This window comes from Belonocnema kinseyi, chromosome 2 (assembly GCF_010883055.1).
Source record: "Belonocnema kinseyi isolate 2016_QV_RU_SX_M_011 chromosome 2, B_treatae_v1, whole genome shotgun sequence".
NCBI classification, from domain to species: Eukaryota; Metazoa; Arthropoda; class Insecta; order Hymenoptera; family Cynipidae; genus Belonocnema; species Belonocnema kinseyi.
This window is the reverse complement of record NC_046658.1, coordinates 60,193,627-60,216,989: the sequence shown is the minus strand read 5'-3', so window position 1 is coordinate 60,216,989 and position 23,363 is coordinate 60,193,627. Positions and strand designations below refer to the sequence as shown.

The 23,363-nt window shown below is 27.6% G+C and overlaps 1 protein-coding gene and 1 pseudogene across 1 annotated transcript in view; both read right to left on the bottom strand.

Moving 5' to 3' along the window:
* LOC117167943 overlaps positions 1-14,891 on the bottom strand; it is a 78,278-nt pseudogene extending 63,387 nt beyond the window's left edge.
* Positions 14,892-15,038: 147 nt separating this feature from the next.
* Positions 15,039-23,363, bottom strand: part of LOC117167488 (folliculin-interacting protein 1) — a 15,584-nt gene continuing 7,259 nt past the window's right edge. The window contains exons 5-7 of the mRNA XM_033352470.1: positions 22,110-22,436; positions 20,001-21,762; positions 15,039-16,011 (exon numbers count right to left, since the gene is read on the bottom strand). Coding sequence (XP_033208361.1) covers positions 15,799-16,011; positions 20,001-21,762; positions 22,110-22,436 — 2,302 coding nt within the window. The 3' untranslated portion in view covers positions 15,039-15,798. The remainder of the gene's footprint in view (positions 16,012-20,000; positions 21,763-22,109; positions 22,437-23,363) is intronic.

Here is a 23,363-nt window from a genome sequence, read left to right as displayed (position 1 = left end):
TATAAACTTTTTTCCAGAATACAAATTATCTATGAAGCAGATATATAGATTAACCTGAAAATATGACTTTTAAATGAAATAGTTAGATTTTTCTATCCAGAAGTTTAATTTTCCACCCAAAAGAGGAATTTTTAAACAGTTGCAATTTAACAAGAAAAGATTGATTTTCAAACCAAAAAGATGAATTTCCAACTAAAATGATGAATCTTTCATACGAAAAATGCACTTTTAACAAAGTAGGTGAACTTTTGACCAATAAGGTTAGTTTTAACCCAGTTGCATGTTTAACAAAAAAATACGAATTTTTAACAAAATAGTTGAATTACCAACCAAAAAATTTCAATAAAAAAAGAAAAATATTTGTACACAAATTATTATTTGAAACGATCAATAATTTCGAGTATAAAATAAAAATGTTGAATAACTATTTCCTTTTTCGGATTACACCAAACTCTCGTTTTCAGTCCAATGTCGGGGGTTGCCTTCAAATAACCTTGAACTGATTTTGGGGGGATCAAAACGTAGAGTGAGGGCCGCTCTGCTTCCATGAGAAACTGCGGGATCTAGCAGTTCTAGAAAAGCCGAGAACGGGGTGACTAAAGGCAAGAGTTTGGTGTATTTGTTCATTTGTTTTTAAGGTTATATAAATATAATTTTCCTAACATTTTTTAGAAGATTTCGAATATACCGACAAAGTATAATTTTTTCATTTTACAGGATTTCACAACATTTCAGGAAAATATCGGGTCAGTTTAAAAGATATTTAGGACTAGCATAAATTTGAAACAAAATGAAAAAATACATTTTCGGAAATTTGTCAGTTTAAAAACTTTTGTAATCACTTGAAAATTTCTTATATTCCTATGTATCTTTTAAACTGGCTCAAATGATTCATAACATTTGGAAAATCTCTTTTTAAGTTACAGAAATTGCTTCAAATCTTTCAGCTTCTGTGTTAACAATTTTGGAAATCTTTTGCAATTTAAAAAAATCTTTTTATACATATTGTCTCAAAATTAATTCCAACAATATTTTCCAGTATTAAATTAGTTGAGAATCTTTTTAAACTTCTAAATATTTCTTAAGCTTACTGGCATTTTTAAAAAATTTTTAATCTTGCCAAATTGAACAATTTTGCTTTAAAATCGCCCATATCAAAATTGCAATTGAAAAAAGTCCGCGTACTTGTGAATCTCTTCTGTTTTCCAATTATCGAAAAATAATGGAGCTATGATCATAAAATTTAAATGTAATGTAGCTCGAATTATTGCCCAAGTCTGATAAGATTTTGAGTTAGATCGGCCGAATATAAGTGGTTCTTTTTTGCGTTTAAAAATTTGCAAGCAAAAATTTTACCTTCTTTGTATGAGAAAAAATCTGTTAACATTCGAGATACAACAAACTGTATCTTATATGTATATTTGTTTGGATATTCAAAACGCATCTATCCACAGTTTGTGGAACCATTGATGACTTAAAAATATTGATTTATGCAATTTCAATATGGTTTGTTATTGTGTTTACATGAAAAAAATTTGGTCTAATACTAAGAATATCAGAGTACTGTATCTGGTATGTTTCTTCACGTCTTCGAGATACGTCGAATGAACTATTGACGGACCTTCCATGACCCCTTATGATTTAGCAATACCGATTTATAAATTTCGAAAACATATTGTTTATCTTGTTTATAATAGGAGAACTTTTTAAATATTGGGAATACAACTGTACTGCGTGTGATGTATTTGTTAGCGTTTTCGAAACACATCGATTGACCAAATGAAGATCTTTTATGACCTTCCATGACTTAGCAATACCATTTTTTAATTTTTAAATAAAATTATCAAGATCTGCGGCATACAATTAAAAAATCTAAGAAAAATTATATTATTGTTATTAATAAATCGCATATAAATTGATATAAAAATACCAAAAGATAACGATATTGAATAAAAACTAACATTTTTATATGCTTGTTCTTAAAGTTTCTTATTTTATATTATTTTCTTAAGTATTAAAGCAAAAATTTCTAAAATTAACGATTATTGGTATTAATTTCCGAATAAGCGCATACATTATTGACAGAGAATCTATTATCCTATTGGCACCAAATTCTAACGAGAAGACAGTAGTTTCAATAGTTTATCGACATATCATGCGGGAGTGTTTGATGCCATAAATGATTTTTTAAATTGTACGTATTTAGTGTGAAAATTCAGAGATGACAAAAATGGTAAAATTGGTAAAGCTATTCAAAATATTAAAAAAAATTTTCTAGTATTTAACCCAGAAATCTACGGCAATAGGTGCTCGATATGTAGTTTTGAAAAATAGGATGTCGTTATTATTTAAAAACTTGAGTTCGTTAACCATATTTTATGTTAAAATGTCGATTTTCCATTTATTCTAATCTATCGAACTAATTGGTATCACATTTTAACGAGAATCCAGAAGAAGGAGATTCTAGATACATTTTGAAAAAGTTTTCAATATCTAGAATAATTTTAAAAATCGCATGTATCTACTGTAAAAAAAAAATAAAAATTCAGAGACGACCAAAATGATAAAATTGGTAAAACTATTCAAAATATTAAAAATGTTTGCCCAATATTTAACCTGGAAATCTACGGCAATAGGTGCTCGATATGTAGTTTTGAAAAATAGGATGTCGTTATTATTTTAAAACTTTAGTTCGTTAACCATATTTTATGTTAAAATGTCCATTTTCCATTTATTTTAATCTATCGAACTAATTGATATCACATTTTAACGAGAATCCAGAAGAAAGAGATTCTAGATACATTTGGAAAGAGTTTTTAATATCTAGAATAATTTTAAAAATCGCATGTATCTACTGTAAAAAAATGAAAATTCAGAGACGAACAAAATGGTAAAATTGGTAAAATTATTCAAGATATACAAAATTCTTGCAATATGAATCGAGAATATATTACTAGAATTCTTATTAAAATTTGGTTTAAACCGGTTGAATAGACATTTAAACAATTTAAAATTTAACAATATAACAATGTAAAATTTTTTTTACATCTCTCAACTAAAAGAAAATTACATTTGAATGGCTGATCTAGCTCAAAATCCTATCAGACCTGGGTATCACTCAGAGCTACAATTCGAGAAAATTTCATGATAATAGCTCTTTTACTTTTCAAGATATGGTGAACAGAAAAAAGTTACACACACGTAAATTAAAAAAAAAAAGTACTTTCATGTTACTTGGGTCGAATTATATCGAAATATATAAAAAAAATAGATTTTAAAATTTAGGTATTACGAACCTCCCTCTTTGAGGAAGCAAAAATGAATTTTATGTGACATTGCAATGTTATTTTCGTAGAATACGAACCCGAAGGCGAAAATGTTCTTTCTGTTCGTGTTTTTCAGAAAATCAGGTTTAAAAAGTTTTTTGTTATATTGAACTTTAAATCTTAAATATCTCCAAAAATATTGATGCTACAAAATACAGCGCTTTAAAATAAATAATGAAATACCATGAAAATGAAATAAACACGAATTTTATAAAATTTGGTAATTTTGTACTTAAATTTTGGTAAATTAACAAAAATTAACACTATAGATAACAAGATTTTGTTTATCGTCAATTGATGGGACATTTCATTATGTTTTTCCCTCAGAATACGAATCTGTAGGCGAAAATGTTCTATCTCTTCGCGTTTATCAGAAAAACAGGTTTAAATATTGAACATTAAATCTTAAACATCTCCAAAAATTGAGGTCGTTTGAGAATCAGCACTTCAAAATACATAAAGAAATACCATAAAAGTCGAATATACGCGAATTTTTTAAAATTTTGTGACTTAGTATTATTGAAAAAATTCATTTAATTTTTCATATTTAGTAATTTCATTTTAATAAAATGAATTGAGAGTAAAAATCTTTTTTTAATTACAAAAAAACATGAAACCCCACTAAAAAGATATGCGATGCAAAAAATCAGTAAATCAAAGTTGGCCAAATTATTTGGAAAAAATATTCATAATAAAATACATAAGGAAACTTTTGTATATGTTTATGTTTTTTTCATGTTCATTTATTTTGTTTTTATATGCTTTTTTCTCAGATTTGTACATGCCCTACATAATTTTTTAATGAATTTTGAAAAGCCACATGAGATGAACAGAACGATTTTATTTTTAAAATGCTGATTATGGGAGACCGAACGTATTACATAACTACGATAACTTATATAATGGTTTTTAAACATTTATTTCCGAATTTCGGAAAAACGCTTTATAAAAAGTATCTTTGTATACTTTATTATGAATATTTTTCCCAAAATTGTTTGGCCAAATTTGATTTCACAAATTCATGTAGTTGTATTTGAAATTTTTTTTTGAATCGCAGATGTTTTTGGTGGGATTTACCTTGTTTACATAAGGAAACCTTTGTTAGGGTGGCGATTCGGCGGACGAGTAAAGCTTTTCTATTTCCCCGGTCAACTAAAAGTAGCATATTCATACTTTCCGCTAAACGCAAAATTCTATTTAAATATTGCACTTAAAAATATCAGTTCTCAATCAAACATAAAATAGTTAAACTTTTAGTTGAAAAAAAACTAACGTTTAACAAAAAATAACGGATTTTCAAGAAAATAGTTCAATTTTCAACATAACTAATGAATTTTCAACTAAGACAGTGAAGCTTCAACTGAAATAGTTGAATTTTCAACAACAAAAAGTTAATTTTTACTAAAAACGATCAATATTCAAGCTAAACCGAAATAATTAAATTTTAAGTAAAAAAAAAACTAATGTTTAATCAAACAGAAGAATTTTTAACTAAAACGATGGAATATTCAATTGGAATAAGTTAAATTTCCAGTTAAAAAAATTTATTGTGACAAAAAAAAAATAAGTTTCAAAATAATATTTTACATTTTCAAACAAAATTGTAAATCTTTAACTAGAATAGTTGCATTTTAAACCAGAAAGATAAAATTTCAACTAAAATGATAAATCTTTTACTCGAATAATTGAATTTTTGTACTAAAAGATGATTTTTTTAACAAGAAGATTAATATCTGCAAAAAAGATGAATTTTCAAATAAAAAGGATAATTTTCCAACAAAAAATTGAATAATTAATTTTTTAGTCAAAAAATGAATTTTTATCTAGAATTATGGAATATTGAACTGGAATAGTAGTTATATTTTCAGTTTAGGAAATAAAATAATTTGACACCAAAGAATAAACAAATTTCAAACCAAAAAGTCATTGGAATAGTTCATGTCCCAACCATAGAAATGAATTTTTAATTAAAATGATCAATCATCACAAAAAAAGTTAACTTCTAACAAAAAGATTAATTTTCAACCAAGAAATTTTATTTCCAAGCTAAAAGATGAATTTTTAACTTAAATGATAAATATTTAATGGAAATACTTGAATTTTTAACTGAAAAGGAGAATTTCTAATTTTCAGCGAAATAAGTTGAATTTTCAATTAAAAAAGACAAATTTGTATCCGAATCGTTAAATTTTAAAGAAGAAAAGATCAATTTTCAACCGAAAATGGACATTCAAATTTTCAGTTGAAGAAATTAATTTTCAACCACACTGATTTATTTTCAACTAAAATTATGAATCTTCAACTGGAATAGTAAAATTTTATACCAAAAAGATGAATTGTCAACCATGAAGATTAATTTTATTCAAAAAAGGCGACTTTTTCACAAAGCTAATAAATTTTCAAATAACCAGTTTAATTTTCAACGAAAAATAGAATGGTTAAATCTTCTGTAAAAATCTAATTCCTAACAAAAACAAATTTTAAGCAAAATTGTATAATTTTCTGGAATAGTTAAATTTTTAGGTAAAACGTTTATTTTCAAGAAAGTAGGTACATTTTCAACCAGAGATGAATTTTCAATTAAAATGATGAACCTTAAACCAAAAAAATGGATTTTCAACAAAAGAGTTTAACTTTTAACCAAGCAGTTGTATTTTTAACTAAAGAAAGATGAATTTGCAACAAATAATGAAACGAAATTTTCCTATATAATTCAGCAATATTTCTTCTTGGAAATACTAATTCTATTCTAAAAACTACTTTCTACACATAAAATTTGGAAGAGGAAACTTGACATTGTGACAAATTCTCACTTGGAACAGGGATTATCTTTATTCCTCTTTTCCAAATCCGAATTATACTTAATTCTTTTAAAAAATTATCATCCATTTCAAAAACTCCCTTTTCTAAGCGAAATTATATTTATGTTCGGAAACTCAGAATATATATAATATAACACTGCTTTATTTGATTTAATTGTTCGCGTTTTCGAGTCGCTTCAAAATGATCTATTCAATGACCTTTCATGAAACAAGAAACATTGACCTTCTGATGGTCTCTCTGATTTTCTGGAAATAAGATTTTCGGTATAATATAGGATAATCAATTTTATGAAATAGGAGTCAGTTTTTTGTTTATTAATAATACAAAACTTTCTCTATGAGGAAGAAAAATTCTTCATGAAGTAAGTGAGCACAAATAAATAGACCCATATTGAATGCACCCATAGTACTTTGCAGTCGTATTTTTGTTTTCAAGAAACCTATTTCTGGTTATTTTAATTAGAATAATCTGGACAAAATATTAATTTAAAACACCGAGGAATTAGCATAATCACGGTTTTAATATTTTTCGATATTTCATATAGTCAAACGCCATAAAAATATTAATATCGATGAATGTTATATTTTTATGTTTGTTTATACCACTAATAAAAAAAAACGAAATCCTCAAATCCAAATTCCAGAAGAAATTGCTAGATTTGCACTAAACAGTACAATTGTTTTAGAATCTGCAGAAAGCACTGAGGCAACTTTCTTAACAATTGCTAAACATTCGGGAAGAGGGGGGCTCAAGAATGTGACAACAAATATGGAAAATATAAAATGTAAATAACAATTTTCTGCAATGTTTGAAAAAACGAAAATGAATGATTTTATTCTACAACTAAAGCATCCAAAAACAAACTTCAGACATTCCTTCATTCCCCTCTTGACCCATATTTTAAGGATTTCCTCTTTATTACTCTGTTTCCAAGAACCTTCACCTTTTTCTCATTTTAGTAATTAAATACAAACTGAATTAATAGAACTCAATACGAACATTCAACTATTTTTCTTTGAAGTCAATTATTTTAAATTGACAAGTCTACTGTTTGATTGCAGATTTAACTATTATGTTCAAAATTAATTTTTTAACTCAGAACATGAAGAATAAACCTTCGCAAATAGTATTGGAACAGAATTGTAAGTGACTTTCAAAACTGATAAATACAGTGAAACTTATTTTAGAATGTTATGATTCAGCGAATAGGAGAACGAATATATTATTTCTTAAAACTCAGGACTTGGCAGAAAAATCATAGATTCAAAATTAAATTTTTATTTTCTTAAAACAATCGTTTAATAACGTTTCGAACTCTAGATTATTCATGGTTACAATTTTAAAAGGATTATAAAATATAAGTGAAGAGTTTGAAGAACAAGAATACAAATTAAAATTTTTATTTTTCTTAGCGAGAGCATAAAATATAAAATATAAGGTTAATCATTAACAACAAATTTGACTTTTAAAACATGTCACCGACTTGGCGGAGATCAGTCTTTCGACTTAATGATCATTAGGTAGACTAAGATGTCAGACTGGCGATTACTGAACGCTTGTTGTAATCTTATATTTAATATTTATTTATAAAATATAAAAAAATATTTGGCAAAAAATGCGAGTGCATATTAATCATAGATAATTAAAGAGTGATAGTACAGAACTAGATAAACAACAAAGTTGGAATTTTTCAGGACGAAAAAATATTCTGTGAAATTTAAAATTCCATTCAAAGATTAGACAAAAGTCTACATAGGAGATAATATGTCGCTAATTTAACAACAACAAAATTTGATTATCCACGATAAAAAATGTAGTCATCAGTTTAAATCAAAAATAAAAACTTGCTTCCGAGATATTAAGTTTCTAAATACGGGCGAGCAAATTTTATCTTAAAAATATAGCCATTTCCGAGTAAACCGTCCAAGAATTTCGAGTTTAAAATTTCATAGGATTTAAAAATCAGCTTTCGGTAGAAAATAAAAATTGAATTTTCTATTTTTTCCTAAAATAAAAACTTATTTCTAAGATATGAGGACGAATAATAACTGTTTTTTATAGCTGAAACTGTTATAAAAAGAGAATTTATTTTCAATAAACAATAATCATTTTAAGAAATATCGATGCCGAAGGTGAGAAACACAAGTATTACTACGTTAAACCCTGAACTAAAATTTTAACTAAAATTTAATCTTTTGTATCACCATATTAAAAAGTTAGAATTTGAACTTACACTTTTAAAATAGGTATTATTGGATATTTAATAAATTTTGTATGCAATTAACCCACTCTTGGAAAAATGTTCGTTATCTAGTTATGCACTGCTGCCCTTCAGTTAGAGTTTCTATAAAATACTACTTTTGATCCCAAAATATTAACAAAATTTAAAAAAATCCATGGTTAACCAAATTGCTGAAATTGGCAAAGACTGAGCGCTTTACTTTAATAAATTCTAGGCTGGAAATTGATAGTTTTTAGATGAAAATTCAACTGAAAGTTGCATTGTTTTTGTAAATATTCTTTTTATCAAATAAATATTTAACTATTTGCTTGAGAATTCGTTCTCTTTTAGTTGCAAACTAATTTATAAACCATTTGACTTCCAAATTCAACTATTTCGTTGAACATTCGTGTTTTTGGATTGATAACTCCTTTACTTTTGTAGAAAATTGAACTATTTGGTTGGAAATTAACGTTTTTGTTCATAATGAAATGTTTCTTTTTCATTCATCTTTGTTTTAATTCTCGATTCAACTATTTTGTTTAAAATTCGTCTTTTTGCTTGAATTAAACTATTTTTCATTTAAAATTAGCATTTTTCGGCTGAAATATTAACTATTACAATTTTCGTTGGGAATTCACATTTTTCGTTATACTTGATTGTTATTTATTGAAAATCCCGATAAGTTTTGGCACACATAACAACTAGCATTATATTTTTGGTTGAACATTCATCGTTTTAGATGAATTCGACTATTTTCAACTTAAAATAAAAATTTTTTGATTAAAATGTTAAGTATTATATTTTTTGGTATGGAAATTAATCTTTTTATTGAAAATTCAACTACTTGGTTCAAAGTTTAACTTCTTTATTAAAAAATATACTATTTTATTGAAACTTCGTATTTTTGAGCTGACAGTTTTATTATTTTGGTTGATAATTCACTGTTTTGTTTATTCATCTTTTTTTGTTGTCGATTCAACTACTTCAACTAGGATTACATTTTTGGTTGAAAATTCATCTTTTTAGATAAATTCGACTGTTTTCGACATAAAACTAAAATTTTTTGGTTAAAACATTGAGTGATATCTTTTTTGTTAAGACTTGATCTTTTTTTTATTGCAAATTCAGCTACTTGATTGACATTTGAACTTCTTTGAACTATTTAGTCTAAAATTAGTTTTTTTGTTTGTTGAAAATTCAAATGTTTGGATTGAAAATTCTTTTTTTTTGTGTAGAAAAGTTCTTGCTTGATACTTCGAATATTTAGTCAAAAATACAACTGTTTGTGTCGAAAGTAGTTCTTTTTTATTGGAAAATTTGACCATATGGTTGAAACTTCTACTATTTGTTTTAAAAATCGTCTCTTGCCTGAAAGTTCAACCATTTGGTTGTGAATGCAACTATTTAGTCTAAAATTACTTTTTTTTCGGTTGAAAATTCAAACATCTGGATGGAAAATCATCTTACTCGGTTGAAAATGCATCTTTTAGGTTTTAAAAGTCAATTTTTTGTCTAAAACATTTTACTTTTTAACATTATATTACGATTTAAAATCATTAGTGTTTTATACTGAATTCGATATCGTGTCTATACATTAATTTAAGATAAAAGAATTTATACTCTTTATTTCAATGAAAAAGCACCTTATTTCCCCTGTGAAATCTGTTAAAATATTATGTTTTGTGTTTTATTTTTGGCGTTTATTAAATGAAGTCGAAGAAACAATGTTGAAATTGAAACTCTTTCAACGTATTAAATGCGTTACAATTTAAGAAAATTGTTGAGTATATGTATAGAGAATACTCAAAATATTTCAAAAAATTTTAATTGTTTAAAAATTCTGAAAAATCTTTATCGATTAAAATTTTAAGTCAATTACTTTTTCAAGCATTTTCCATTAAAAAATTGTAAGTAAAAATATATTATAAATATTTTCCAAATTATACCATTTTTAAAAATATTCAGAAATGTTTTTAAAATCAATTTAAATCCTAGAGTTGTATTAAATATAAATTTAAAGACTTTGACTATGCAAAAATTATGAAAAGGAGATACAAGATATTAAAAAATTACTTTGTGTGTGGTGTCGCCGGAAAGTGGACAACGTGAGAAAATTACGTTTTCCGGTGGCTTTATCGGATCCGGTTTGTCACCGCCACATCCAAAGAAACTCAGTTTGTAAGTCGTGTTGTCGTCAAAACAGCAGGAAGCATTCAGCAAGTTATCTGATTCCTTCAAAGTGAAAGGTTTCCTAGGCTTCTCACAACTGGGCCAATAACTCATTTTATAAGTTGTACAGCCATCCATCGGAGTAACTGGTGGACAATATGCCCTTTTCACATTCCAGGGTTGATCCAACTGATAATAATTTCCAAAGTTGATTAAATAATAGTCTTCAAACAAATTTATACTTCTAGTTTTATAACTCCCGTAACACTAGCACTTTGTCATGATTTTTAAATTATATTAAAATAGATTAAACTGCCTTTTTTTATTTGAAATTATTATTAATTATATTGTTTTACCTTTACAGGCGTTTGTGTAGGCCAATAACTTAATTTGTAAGTAGTGCATTCTTCCATTGGTACATCAGACTTTTCGTATTTTCGAACTGGTTTGAACGGCTGAACCGGTACGCGACAATTAGAATGGTAATAACTCAATCTGTATGTCGTATCATCTGAAAAAAATTATTTAATTATTAATGACTACATTCTATTTCTTTTAATAAAATAAATTATTTAAATAATTAAACTGTTTTCAAGATTCCCTTCATTTTTTTATTTACCTGACATAGATGCACAAGGACAATACAAATTCTGTTGTGTTTTCATTGTTTCCGGCTTTGGTACAGTTTTCCAAGTATAATCGTGTTTTTGCGTAGTAATATCTTGCATTGGTCCTTTGCCTAACAATTGTCGCTCGCAAGGTACCATTTTTGTTTCTGGTTGTATACACCAATTTCCTAAATAACTCAGCTGAAAAATATATTTTTTAAATTTCAGTTACCTTGCAAAATTGATTATTAAATCAAAATATCTTTTTAATCAAAGGTAAAAATCCAAGTCATTTGACTGTGAAAAATTATGTTTCTTTTCTAAACAAAAATGATGTTAACAAATATCTCGAACATATTGGGAACATTATTGTCGAAAACTTTGCTTGAATATGACTTTTGGTGGCTATTTTCCATTTTTTCGTTTATTAATAAATATAACGAATTTTCAGCACCATCCATTTTTTAAATCAAAATTTCCAAATAAATAATTTTATTTAAACATAAAATGTATTTCTTAATGTTTCTAAACGTTACTGATAAAAGACAAATTTTTAATTGGGAAATAATTATGTTCTTAAAATTTTGCTTCCACATTATAATTTGTAAATTTTCGAATGAGATAAGAACAATTTAATTATGGACAAAAACTTATTTTAAATTCGAAAACATTTTTTTTTAATTTTTAGGAAAACTGAATTTCAAAGGGTTCCAAGATAAAAAAAAGAAAATTCTTATTATTCCTGAACAAATTTCAAATAATTTTTTATTAAAAAAAAATAACTTTAAGAGAAAATTTGAAAATTTTTAAAAACATTACAAATTATTTCCTAAAATTTCGAAAAAGAATGTAGAAGATTTTTAAAGAAAAATTTTAAGAAATTATTTGAATAAGATATTCAGAAGTTTTAAATAAATTGAAAAATATCTATGAACTGAAGAAAATGTAGAATCTTTTCAAGAATTTTGAAAGGATCGAAGAGAAAACAAATTTTGATTAGGATTCATGGCAAAAATTCAAATGATTTTTTATATGAATTCTAGAAGAAAATTAAAAAAGATTTTAAATATTTTAAATTATTTCCTAATTTTTTTTTAATAATGTAAAAAATTTTCAAGGAAAATGCTTCAATTTATCAAAATAAAATTTTGTTAGAAAAAATGCAAGTTAATTAAAAAGATATTTAGAAGTTTTAAAAGGTTACAAAAATAATTTGAAGCTTATTAAAAAAATTTATAAGGATTTTTTATTTAAAAAAATTAATTCTAAGGGAATATTTATTATGATTTCAATAGATTTCAAAAAATTGTCAAGAAAGAATCTGAAAGATGTTAAGGCAATTTTTTTATGTTTGCAGAATTTTTTTAAATTGTAGAAAAAGTTCAAATAATTTAAAAAGATATTTAAAAGGTTTGAAAAGATTAAAAAAAAGAATGTTATCAAAGATTCATTCAGAAATTTCTAATAATTTTTTATTTTGGAAAATGTACTTAAAGAGAAAATTGAATATGGTAGTGTAACAGATTTTAAAGCAACATGTTTCAATTTGATAAGATCAAAAAATTCGAGTAAATTAAAAATATATTTACAATTTTTAAAAAGTTTTCAAAAAACGATTTCAAAAAATAAAAAATGTAGATTTCGAAAAACAAGCTTTTTTAGAATTTTGAAGAGTTTCAAATAAATGAAAAATTTTCATCAGATTCATAAAAAAATTTATAATTATGTTTTATTTTGAAAAATTAATTTTAAGAGAATTTCTAATGATTGCAATAGGTTTCAAAAGATTTCAGAAAATTTTCAAAGAAGAATCTGAAAGATGTTAAGCAATTTTTTTTTGTTTACAGAATGTTTTTAGATTGTTGGAAAAGTTCAAATAATTTAAAATATATAATCAACAGATTTTGAAGCTCTGAAAAAATTTAAAACGAATTTTCTTAAGATTCATGGGGAAACTTCTAATGATTTTTGATTCTGAAAAATGTATTTTAAGAAAAAAATAAAAAAGGTAGTGTAAAAGATTCTAAAGAAACATGTTTCAATTTACCTAGATTAAAAAATTGAAGAAAAAATGGGTGTAAATTAAAAACATATTTAGAAATTTTAAAACCTTTTAAAAAAAGTTGAAACTTCTAAAGATTTCAAAAAATAAAAAATGTAATTTCGAAAAAAAGCTTTTCTAGAATTTCGAATGGTTTCAAAAGAACGACAAATTTTCATCATATTCCTAAGAAACTTTATAATAATTTTTTGTTTTGAAAAATTAATTTTAAGAGAATATTCGGAAGGTCTGAAAAAATAAAAAAAAAAGAATTTTCTCAAGAATCATGGCGAAATTTCTAATGATTTTTTATTTTGAAAAAACTTGAACATACTTGAAACAAATTTTTTTTATTTTGAAAGATTTTTCAGAATTTAAATACAAATCGAGTCAGTTTAAAAAATATAGATCAATTTAAGAGGTTTTAAAGAAAAATATTTTTTAAATTGAAAAGATTTACGAAAATTTATCAAATATTTTTCTATTTCTTTCAAACTTCTAAAAGTTCTAACGATCTTTTAAACGGAATCGAATTTTCCCTAAAATTTGATAAAACCCTGTAAAATGGGAAATTTTCCTTTAACATTTTCCAGATTATTTTTCGAAGAATTTTTATTCAAAATTATTTTTTCTTCAAATCAAAGAACTAGACGCGCGCGTAGCACGCGATTGATAATGATAATGACTTTCAAAAATGTTGCAAACTTTTTTAAATTGTAAGAATACCCAAACTTGAATTATAAATTTGTGTATTGTATTAAACTGGCATTTTAAAAATATCACTTCATTTAACTTAAGATTGAGTTTGCTTGGAATTAATTTCAATTTCTCACTTTGTGGGTAGTTTCATCAGAAATGGGACCACCTCCAACTGTTAAACAATCATCAGGTCGAATAGGTACAACAGAACTACATGGGCCTTCCCAAAATGATAATTTGTAAGTGGTGTTGTTCTCCATCGGCACATCTGGTTTCCAATAATACTGCAATACAATAAAATTTCATAAGAAATTCCAAATTTTCGCTGCAATATTAAAATGTAAATCAATCTGCTGGCTTTAACAAAACAAAATCCAAATAAATCGTTCTTACTTTTACAGGTGCGTAAGATTTTGGAACATCCGGTTGAACATATTTCTGTAAAACAATAAAAATTCGAAAAAATAGATTAAATCTTAAAATCATCCACTGTCAATTATTCACTAAAATTCTATTATATTTACGTAAAATGTTGGTTGAGGATTACAACAACAACAGCAGGTACAAGTTTCATCGTGACCCAGCTGAAATAAATAAATGTTCACAATAAATTTCAAATTTCTAAAATTACAAAACAAATTTAAATATTCATAAGTTTTAACGAAAATTCTTTCCTTACCCGAATTTTATTTTTTGCTTCAATTATCGACAGCGGCTTCTCACGCTTGGGGCTGAAAATAAAATAAATCCTATTCATCAAACTTAAACTAATAGTATGCATTGCAATTATTTATTAAATGTAATTATAGTAAAATATAAAGTGAAACAAATTCTAGCCTCAAAATATAGCTTAATTATACAAATTAAATATTTAACTTACAACTTCGCGGGACAAATCTGCATGATTTTGAAGAAAAGGGACTGAAAATATCCAGAAAAATGTAATATTTATATGTAAGAAACGGATTGTAAAATTTTGATAAATTTGCCAAGTGACAGAAAACCGGTAACTAAAACAATAGAAGAAGATTAGAGCGAAGTAAAACGAGAAACTTTTTGGAAATTATCTCCAAACAATTAAAAGGAATGTCGCCAGGAACAGGTACCAATACGTACTTTCACCCACAACCAAAAATTCTATCTAATTTATAGAAAATAATTGTTTATTCATAACGCTGAATTAAGAATACAGCGTTTCTTTGTATAATATTTTTGCTGCATGGTAAAAAAATCATAATGTATCTTAAATTTTACTCTCTCGATCACATTCAGTATCAACGAATTAACATGAATTATAACTCCCTTCTTGAAAAATAATTCCACCTAAAAAACTATGCATAAATTATATAAAAATGAATTTCGATAAATAATTTAGTACTACACAACTGATCACAATTTACAAATTCACAAGAACACTTACATAAATCACGAAAAAAGTTCGTGAGATGAAAAAGAAATAAATTAACATAGAATCTCAATTCTGTTTAGAGACATAAGTTAAATAATTTCAATATTAAATATCAAAAGTCCACCACTATCGCTCTTTTACCCTGCATGACAAATATCGAATTTTTCCCAAATTCGACATCTTTTCAAAGATCACATCGACTAATTTAGTCACCGAGAGTTACAAAAATAATTCGTAAAGTTGCAATTATCTTAAATTAGGGGTAAGAGCGTAATTGTCTTCTACTCATATCAGACAGCTTATTCCGGAGTTATAAATGACTGTTCATATATAAATAATAAATACAACTACCACTTTCTTTCTGGCTCCATTCACAAAAATAAGTATTGACACACAGTGAATCATAAGCGACGAAAATACTTCTTGACGTCAATGAATCTGATGTTTCCGGCGGTAATGCTCTAAAAGTGGCAGTTAGTCATGTAAATTGATTTTAGCATTTAAGCTAAAGTTAGGCCGAACTTTTGTGCAATTTGGGGAGAGTGAGTTGTCGCGACTGCGAGCAAAAGTGGCAAGTCCGCGACATCCAGATCCAGAGAGTTCGTCAGATTGTTCACATTTACATCACAAGGATCGACAGTCATCAGAATTTCTGCCAAAGTTTCACTCCTCAGCCACATCTCCCGTAATCGACTCTCCAAAAGTCTAACACACTGGAAAATAAATCAAATTATTAATTAGGGATCGTACTTAAATTAAGTAGCAGTTCAAGAGGAGGGGGTCGAGATATTTTGTAACGATTTTTTACGGTAGAGGGAACGGGTCCTTCTATCATGTACGTAATTATTGCAAATTTGCAAAAACTTTCTCACGAAGATTATCTTATTAATTACAAATTTTATTATTTAATTGAAAATTTTACACTTTTCTTTAAAAGCCATCCTTTTTGGTTGCAAATTCGACTGTTTTGTTAAAAATAAGTATTTTGGAGTTGAAATTTCAATTCTATTCGTAGAACATTAACCTTTTGTTTCAAATTCGTATTTTGTTGCTGATAAGTCAACCGAAATCTTTTTTGGATAAAAAATGTTTTTTCTGAAACTTTGTCTTGTTGATTTAAAAGTTTTTCTTTGTTAGTAGAAATATTACATCATTCTTAAATAAAAATGCAACTGTTTTGTTGAAAATTACACTACTTCCTAGAAAATTAACTTATTGTTTACAATTCTTATTTTTGCATTGGAAAGTAAACTGGAATCTTCTTTGGAAGGAAACTTATCTAGTTTTTTAAGGTTTTTCTTATATCAGTTGCTTCAGAAGAAATTTCACCTTTCTTGAATGGAAATATTTTGTTGAAAAGACATACTTTTTGGTTGAAAATTGTCCTATTTTGTTGAAAAATTAACGATTTCGTAGAAAATTTAAAATCCTTCCTGGATATGAACATTTCACTTACAAAAAGGTCGTTTTTTATTCAAAATTCATCTGTTTTAGTACAAATTTCATCTTTCTTGGATAAAAATGCAACTATTTGGTAGATAATTCAATTATTTTGTTTAAAAAGTCATCCTTTTTGGTTAAAAATTCGTGTTTTAATTGAAAAATCGATTTTGATCCTAAAAACTTATTTTTTGTTTAAAATTCATATTTTGGTCGTGTAAAGTCAAATGAAATCTTTTTTAACATAAAATTCAGCTATTTTTTTTAAACTTGTCTTTTTGATTTAAAAATTCATCTGTTTTAGTAGAAATTGTTTCTTCTTTTTATGAAAATGCCACTTTTTGGTTAAAAATTATTATTCTTTGCTTGAGTATTTTGATCGAAAGATTTGGTTGAATCACTTTTTAAGAAATCTTTTTTTTTAAGATTAATATTTCTTTAGTTTTATTAATTTCGTTGGCTGAAAGTTTCAACAATTTAGATAAACTCTTATTTCTTTTCTGAGTGAAAAATCTTTATTTGTTGAAAATTTCTCTTTTTGGTTATATTATGTCACAAATGTAAGTATTTATTTGAAAATTCAATTAATTTGTTAAAAATTATCTTTTAAAGTAGAAAAGGCATACTTTTGTTTAAAATAAAATATAGAAATTTTTAATCTGTATCTGAAATACTTGTTTATTCCGTTTATGAACGATTCTATGTTAAAAGTATTACAAGATTATAATGCTGGTATGTGAATATTAATGATCAAGGAAAAAGAAAAACTAGTCAAGGAAAAATCAGGGAATTTTAAAAATGAAGTTCTCGGACACCCTGTCTAATTTTACTAGCAATACATTTCTGCAAACTAAAAATTACGTACAGTAAGAAGAGGGGGGGGGGGGGTATTTGTTACGGGTTGTTACTATAATTCGACCTATAATTCGTAACATAATTTAAGTACGGCCCCTCAATAATTATAATCTTAAAAAAAGATAAGAAAAAGAGGGCATATCAATAAAATTCCGGTATAATCCCTACATAAATTTTCAAAATTCCCGTACAAATTAAATTAAAAAATTTACTTCGCATAAAAATAATGTTTGTGGCAATTTATTGCAGTTTTCTAAAAAAAAAGAGGTAGTAATAATACACACAAAATAGATATAAGTATAGGTATAAGTGAGTGTACAAAATGCTTTCCAACATGAGGAAAAGGCTTATTTTTCTCGAAAATAGGGGAATAATAGGGGAATTAATTCTTTTAAACATAGTTCATGTTTTAGAAAACATTTTTTAAACCCCGGAAGGATGAATCTTCCGCAAAAATGTTTTAACGAACTAGATGAATTTTCAACATACAAAGATGAATCTGCAACCAAAAAATATGACTTCTCTACTATAAAATATAAATTTTGAAATTCAAAATGAAGAAAGCTCAACAAGACAGCTGAATTTTCTATAAAGAAAATATTAATTTTTAACACCAGAATTGAAGTTTCACCTAAATGGTTGGGTTTTCAACATAATAAGATGAATTTGTACCCAAATCGTCGAATTTTCCAACAAGGAAGCTTAAACTTAGATCAAAGATCATTTTCTATAAAAAATATAGATTATCAACCAAATAGTTAAAGTAAAAAAAAACCATTAGTTGTATTTACAACCAAATAGTTGAACTTTCAATAAAAATAGCAAAATTTTCAAGCAAAACAGTAGCATTTTTAACAAAATACATTAAATTTTCAAGCCAAATAAACAATTTTTTTAGAAAACAATCGAATTTCTAATCCAAAAGGACGAATTTTCTATCCAAAAAGACAAATGTTCAACAAAACAGTTAAATTTTTGATAAAAAAAAGATGGCGTTTTAACAAAATAATTAAAATTTCAGAAAATAATTAAATACTCAGCCTACAAACATGAATTTTCAAGCAAAAGGTTGACTTTTCAAACAATAAGATTAAACTTCGACCAAATATAATTTTCAGTTCGTATTTAAACGAAAACAAGAGAACTCTTATCAACTCTTATTCTTCATATTTATTTGTTAAATTAAATTAACTTAAATTCTGAATGATTCTTACAGAATTCCTCTGTACGAAAGATAAAAAAATACCAATTTTTAAATAATTTTTCGGACCAAATAATGAATATTTGTACTTGATTTGGTTTTGGTCTGGACCTAAAGCCAGACAAAACAAAAATTTAACAAAAAAGTTGAAGTTTTACCTTAAAAATAACACTTTTTTTGTGATTTGATATCTCTAGAAAATAACTAATGTAAATAGAGTAGATTTTGTAAATACTGAGTTATGCTTTAAAAAACATTTATTTATCTAACTCAGATTTACAAAATTTTTAGATATTTGAGGATTTCCACCTATAAAAATAGACTAGAAAAATTAATAAGTCGAAAGAATCAAAAGCGGAAAGAAAATGTTTTTTCCACATAGTCGTTTTGTGGGTTTTAAAATTAGATTTTTTCTAGCAAGCTTTAAAAATTATTTTAACCGCCCTTAAACTTCTGAATGACAAAAAAAGCCCAGAAAAAAGTTCCGTAATTATTATAAACAAACTAATTGTCGAATTGAAAAATGAACAATACAACTGCATTTGTCTCGAAAATATCTAGATATATTTTTCTTCAGATAAACAGATAGATAAACTAAAAATTGTATATTTTAAAATGCTGCTATTTAGCTAATTTTCATCCCTTTAACTTAATTCGTTTTTTCTCTGGAGTATTTTTTAAGTTGACGTTCCAAGATATTCAAAAGAGTTTACAAAACTGGCTGGAAATTTTTTTAAATTTAAAATAAAATATGAAGTACTGGCTTTTTTGCGCTTTTCATGCCTTCGACTTCGTCAATTTTCTTTTTTATATCAATTGCAATTTTATAGTCGTATAAGTTGTCAGGATTATTAGCGACTGCACTATTGGGTTTCAATTTTAAATTTCAAAATTCCCACACGCTAGATACCCTGCAAGATTTCAAAAGATTTGAAAATATTTCAAAGGATTTTTCAAAGGAAATTTTTCAAAGGAAATTTTGGAAGGTTTCAAAGATACCGAAAAGATTTAAAATAAATGAGAAAAATTTCAATTTTTAAAAAATATTTCACAAAAATTCAAAGCTTTCACTAATTTCACAAAAATTCTAAAAGATTTTAAAGATTTCACAAGATTTAAAAAGATTTCCAAAGATATTACAGATTTGAAAATATTCATAAAGATTTTAAAAGTGATCAACCAATCAACCCATCCGGCAATACTTACATGTTCTGGAGATCGGTATTTTCTCCATATGTACAAAAAGGCTTCCAGCATATTAGCAACAAGTCCAGACATTCCAATAGGAAGAGGCGGATTATGAAGAGGCGAGTTACTCGACAAAATTCCAACTTGCCACGTATCGAGGTCAGCTAAAATGCAAAGAGCTTCAGCAACTGGCTGATCCACCAAAGGGAACTTGGCATTGATTTCCACCTCTTCTCTCATCGGACGCCACCATTCCTTCCTCTCCTGATCACTAATCTCCTCCTTCTCAACCTTGTTTTTTCTTCTCGACTTCTTCTTCTTCTTCACCAGACCCTGCATCACCAATCCCCAAGTATATCCTGATCCACAAACCTCAGAAAACGAATTTATAGTCTCATTAAAAGCCTGCATCTTTCTGCTCATTAAAGTCCTCGTAAATCCGACGTTTTCGTTCGTTTTTATCTTCCCCAACGGCACTTTATTCGACCGTGGCATCGGAAGTTCAATCACATTGTTCGCTTCAATCAAAGCTTCAAGACTGTTCGAAGGCAATGCGCACCTTCCTTCATTGCCTCCAGAATTCCCACAACTGCGAAGTACCTCAGTAGCATTTGTAGGAGTTTCAAGATGAAGTTTGCTATTCTCATAACTTTGCGAGGAAGTGTAATTGTTTCTACTGCACTTTAAACAGAGGCCCAAGGATTCACTTGAAGTGGCTTCTGGAGGAGGTTGCATATTCTTCGAAGACTCTGGAAAATTCCTCTGGATGATTTTTCTCAAAACTCCTTCCGGAAGATCCGCTGATGTGCTTGGAACCCTCGTGAATGTGAAAGCACACTGGCATTTACATCCAGGTTGCAATCTCGACTTGAGAGGTTTCTCCTCTTCTCCTAATGTGAAGAAAACTTGGGACTGTTCTCTTAAATTAACGAAGTCGACATTCGAGGGATGGGAGAGGGAATCTCCCAAATTGCCAAAACTCAGTTTCCTCATTTCGCCAGTCTGATTCCGTTGGAGTGAAACAAGTTTCGCTTCCATAAAAGCCTCATCTACTTCTTGGTCGAATTTCTTCTCCAATTCCTGCAACGCGCTTCCTTGATGCAAGCGCGGATCTTTTCCAAATTCGCGTGGCGATATTTCACTGACTATTATCTTCACTTTGCTGGTAATGTTGCTTTTTTCATCACTCGTGTCCTTCAAATCCAAATCGAAATCCACTTTTGGAGGATCAGAAGCCAAAGCATCAAGATTTTTTTGCAAGGTGTTGCTTCTTTTTAATTTCGAGGCCATTGGCTCGATTTTTGTCTGGTCTTCACAAGTTCCAGAATCCGCGGATTCGGACTTCGTAGATTCAGCTCGTCGTTTCGAGGTCTTTCGATGAGCTTCTAATCTTGAGTTGTTGGGAATGGAGGGTTTAAATAATGAAGGATGCTTCATTTTTATTTGGTCTAGAAGAACTATCGCCTGTTGGACATCTTGCTGTGAAGAAGAACGTCGTTCGTATTGTTTTTTGACGATTCCACTACGGATAAAGTAGGTTAGAAAAGTCAGGATGGAATTGATTAATTCGGCTTTGTCCGGATCTCCAGCGATTACTGTGTGAACGACCTTCACTGGATTTCCCAAAGCCCCATACAAATCTCCGAGTTGAGCCCACAAAGGATTGCAGAGATATTGCTTCCGAAGTTTTTCTACCATTTGCCGATTGAATCCTGAGAGGACTGTGTGGACCCAACCGAGGTGATGAGTCAAAACGGCAGTCACCATCGTACTCAGGAAGCTAAAAGAATATTTTTAATTTTAGTTTATTTAAAGGAATCTGTATTATCGTTAGAGGTAGTTACCATCGAGCAGTGTTAATGTCATTCCACAATCGGTGAAAATAAAAATGAAAACTATCGATCAACTTAACTCTTCAAATAACAGAAAATACAGATCCAAATGTTACATTTATGAGAAGAGTAATTTAAAGGTTTTAATTTCTTTAAATAAATCGTATCATAAATGTAACACCTGGCTTGACATGGCGAATATTCTCGAAAATGGATTTTTCTTTCGAAATCTTTAATAGCTTAATTGGAAAAGCACCCGAACGGCTGATTAGATGGTAGATTCGTGATAGCTTACAAATTCGTGGATTTGGTGTCGATGCTGTCGAGAAGTTGGCACATTTCCTGAAGTCCGTGGTGAATCATGTTGATTCTCTCTTCTTTAGGGAATGTTGTATTCAGCATAGCATCGTGCCACAACAAAGGGGCAATGGAGTTGGCGGAATCCATGAGTAGACGTAATAACCAAATTGTGCAACAGGATGATGCCCGATGTAATCGAGTTATCAGTCCCTTCCCTTTGACATTGTCCTGGCCTTTGCTGGAATCCGTACAAGAAAGACGTAATCGATCCAGCACTCCCTCGAGCAGGGCCGCATGTTCCAAGAGTCTTGTCTCCATTTCTCTGAATCAGTAAATACATTTTCAAACGATAATCAACATGTGACTTATTAAAGGAACAAGATTTCAAAGATTTCAAAAAACTTCAGAAGATTTTAAAAGGCTGCAAAACTTTGACAAAGGTTTCTTTGACTTCAAACATTATGCAAAGATTTCAGAAAAATTTAGAAATATTTCAAGACTTAAAAATATTTCAAAGGAATTTCAGAACTCACAAACAGATTTCAAAGATTTCAGAAATATTTCAAAATATTTCAGACCGTTGCAAAAATTTCAGAACGATTTCTAAGATTTCAAGAATTACGGAAAATTTTTATAAATATTTCGAAAAACTTCAAAACATTTCAGAGATTTTCAAAGCTCTCACAAATATTTAGAAGATTTTAAAAGACTTTCAAAGATTCCCCAAAGATTTCAGAAGATTTCAAACACTTCACAAAAAGTTTAAAATTTCAAAAGAATGCAAAACAATTCAAAATATAAGATTTCAAGAAACTTCAAAGGATTTACCAAAAAATCAAGAAGATTGCGAGGCTTTTAACCAAATTTTGCAGCGATTTCAAAAAATTTCCAAGGGTTTCAAAATATGTCAAAGGATTGCAAAACTCTCACACATATTTCAATGATTTCAGAAAGATTTCAAAAACTTTTAAAAATATTTTACAAGATTGAAGACGATTCACAATGATTTGCAAGACTTCAAAGATTATTCCATCTTTTCAGAAATATTACAAAAAGTTTTCAAAGATTTCAAACAATTTAAAAAAACTTTGAAAGATTTTCGAAAATTTCAAAAATTTCACAGGGATTTTTAAGAATTGAAAAATTAGGCAAAGATTATAGAAAGAATTGAAAGTATTTCAAAAGACTCCAATATATTTTAAAGAACACACATTTCAGATTTTAGAAAGATGTAAAAAGACTTCTAAGA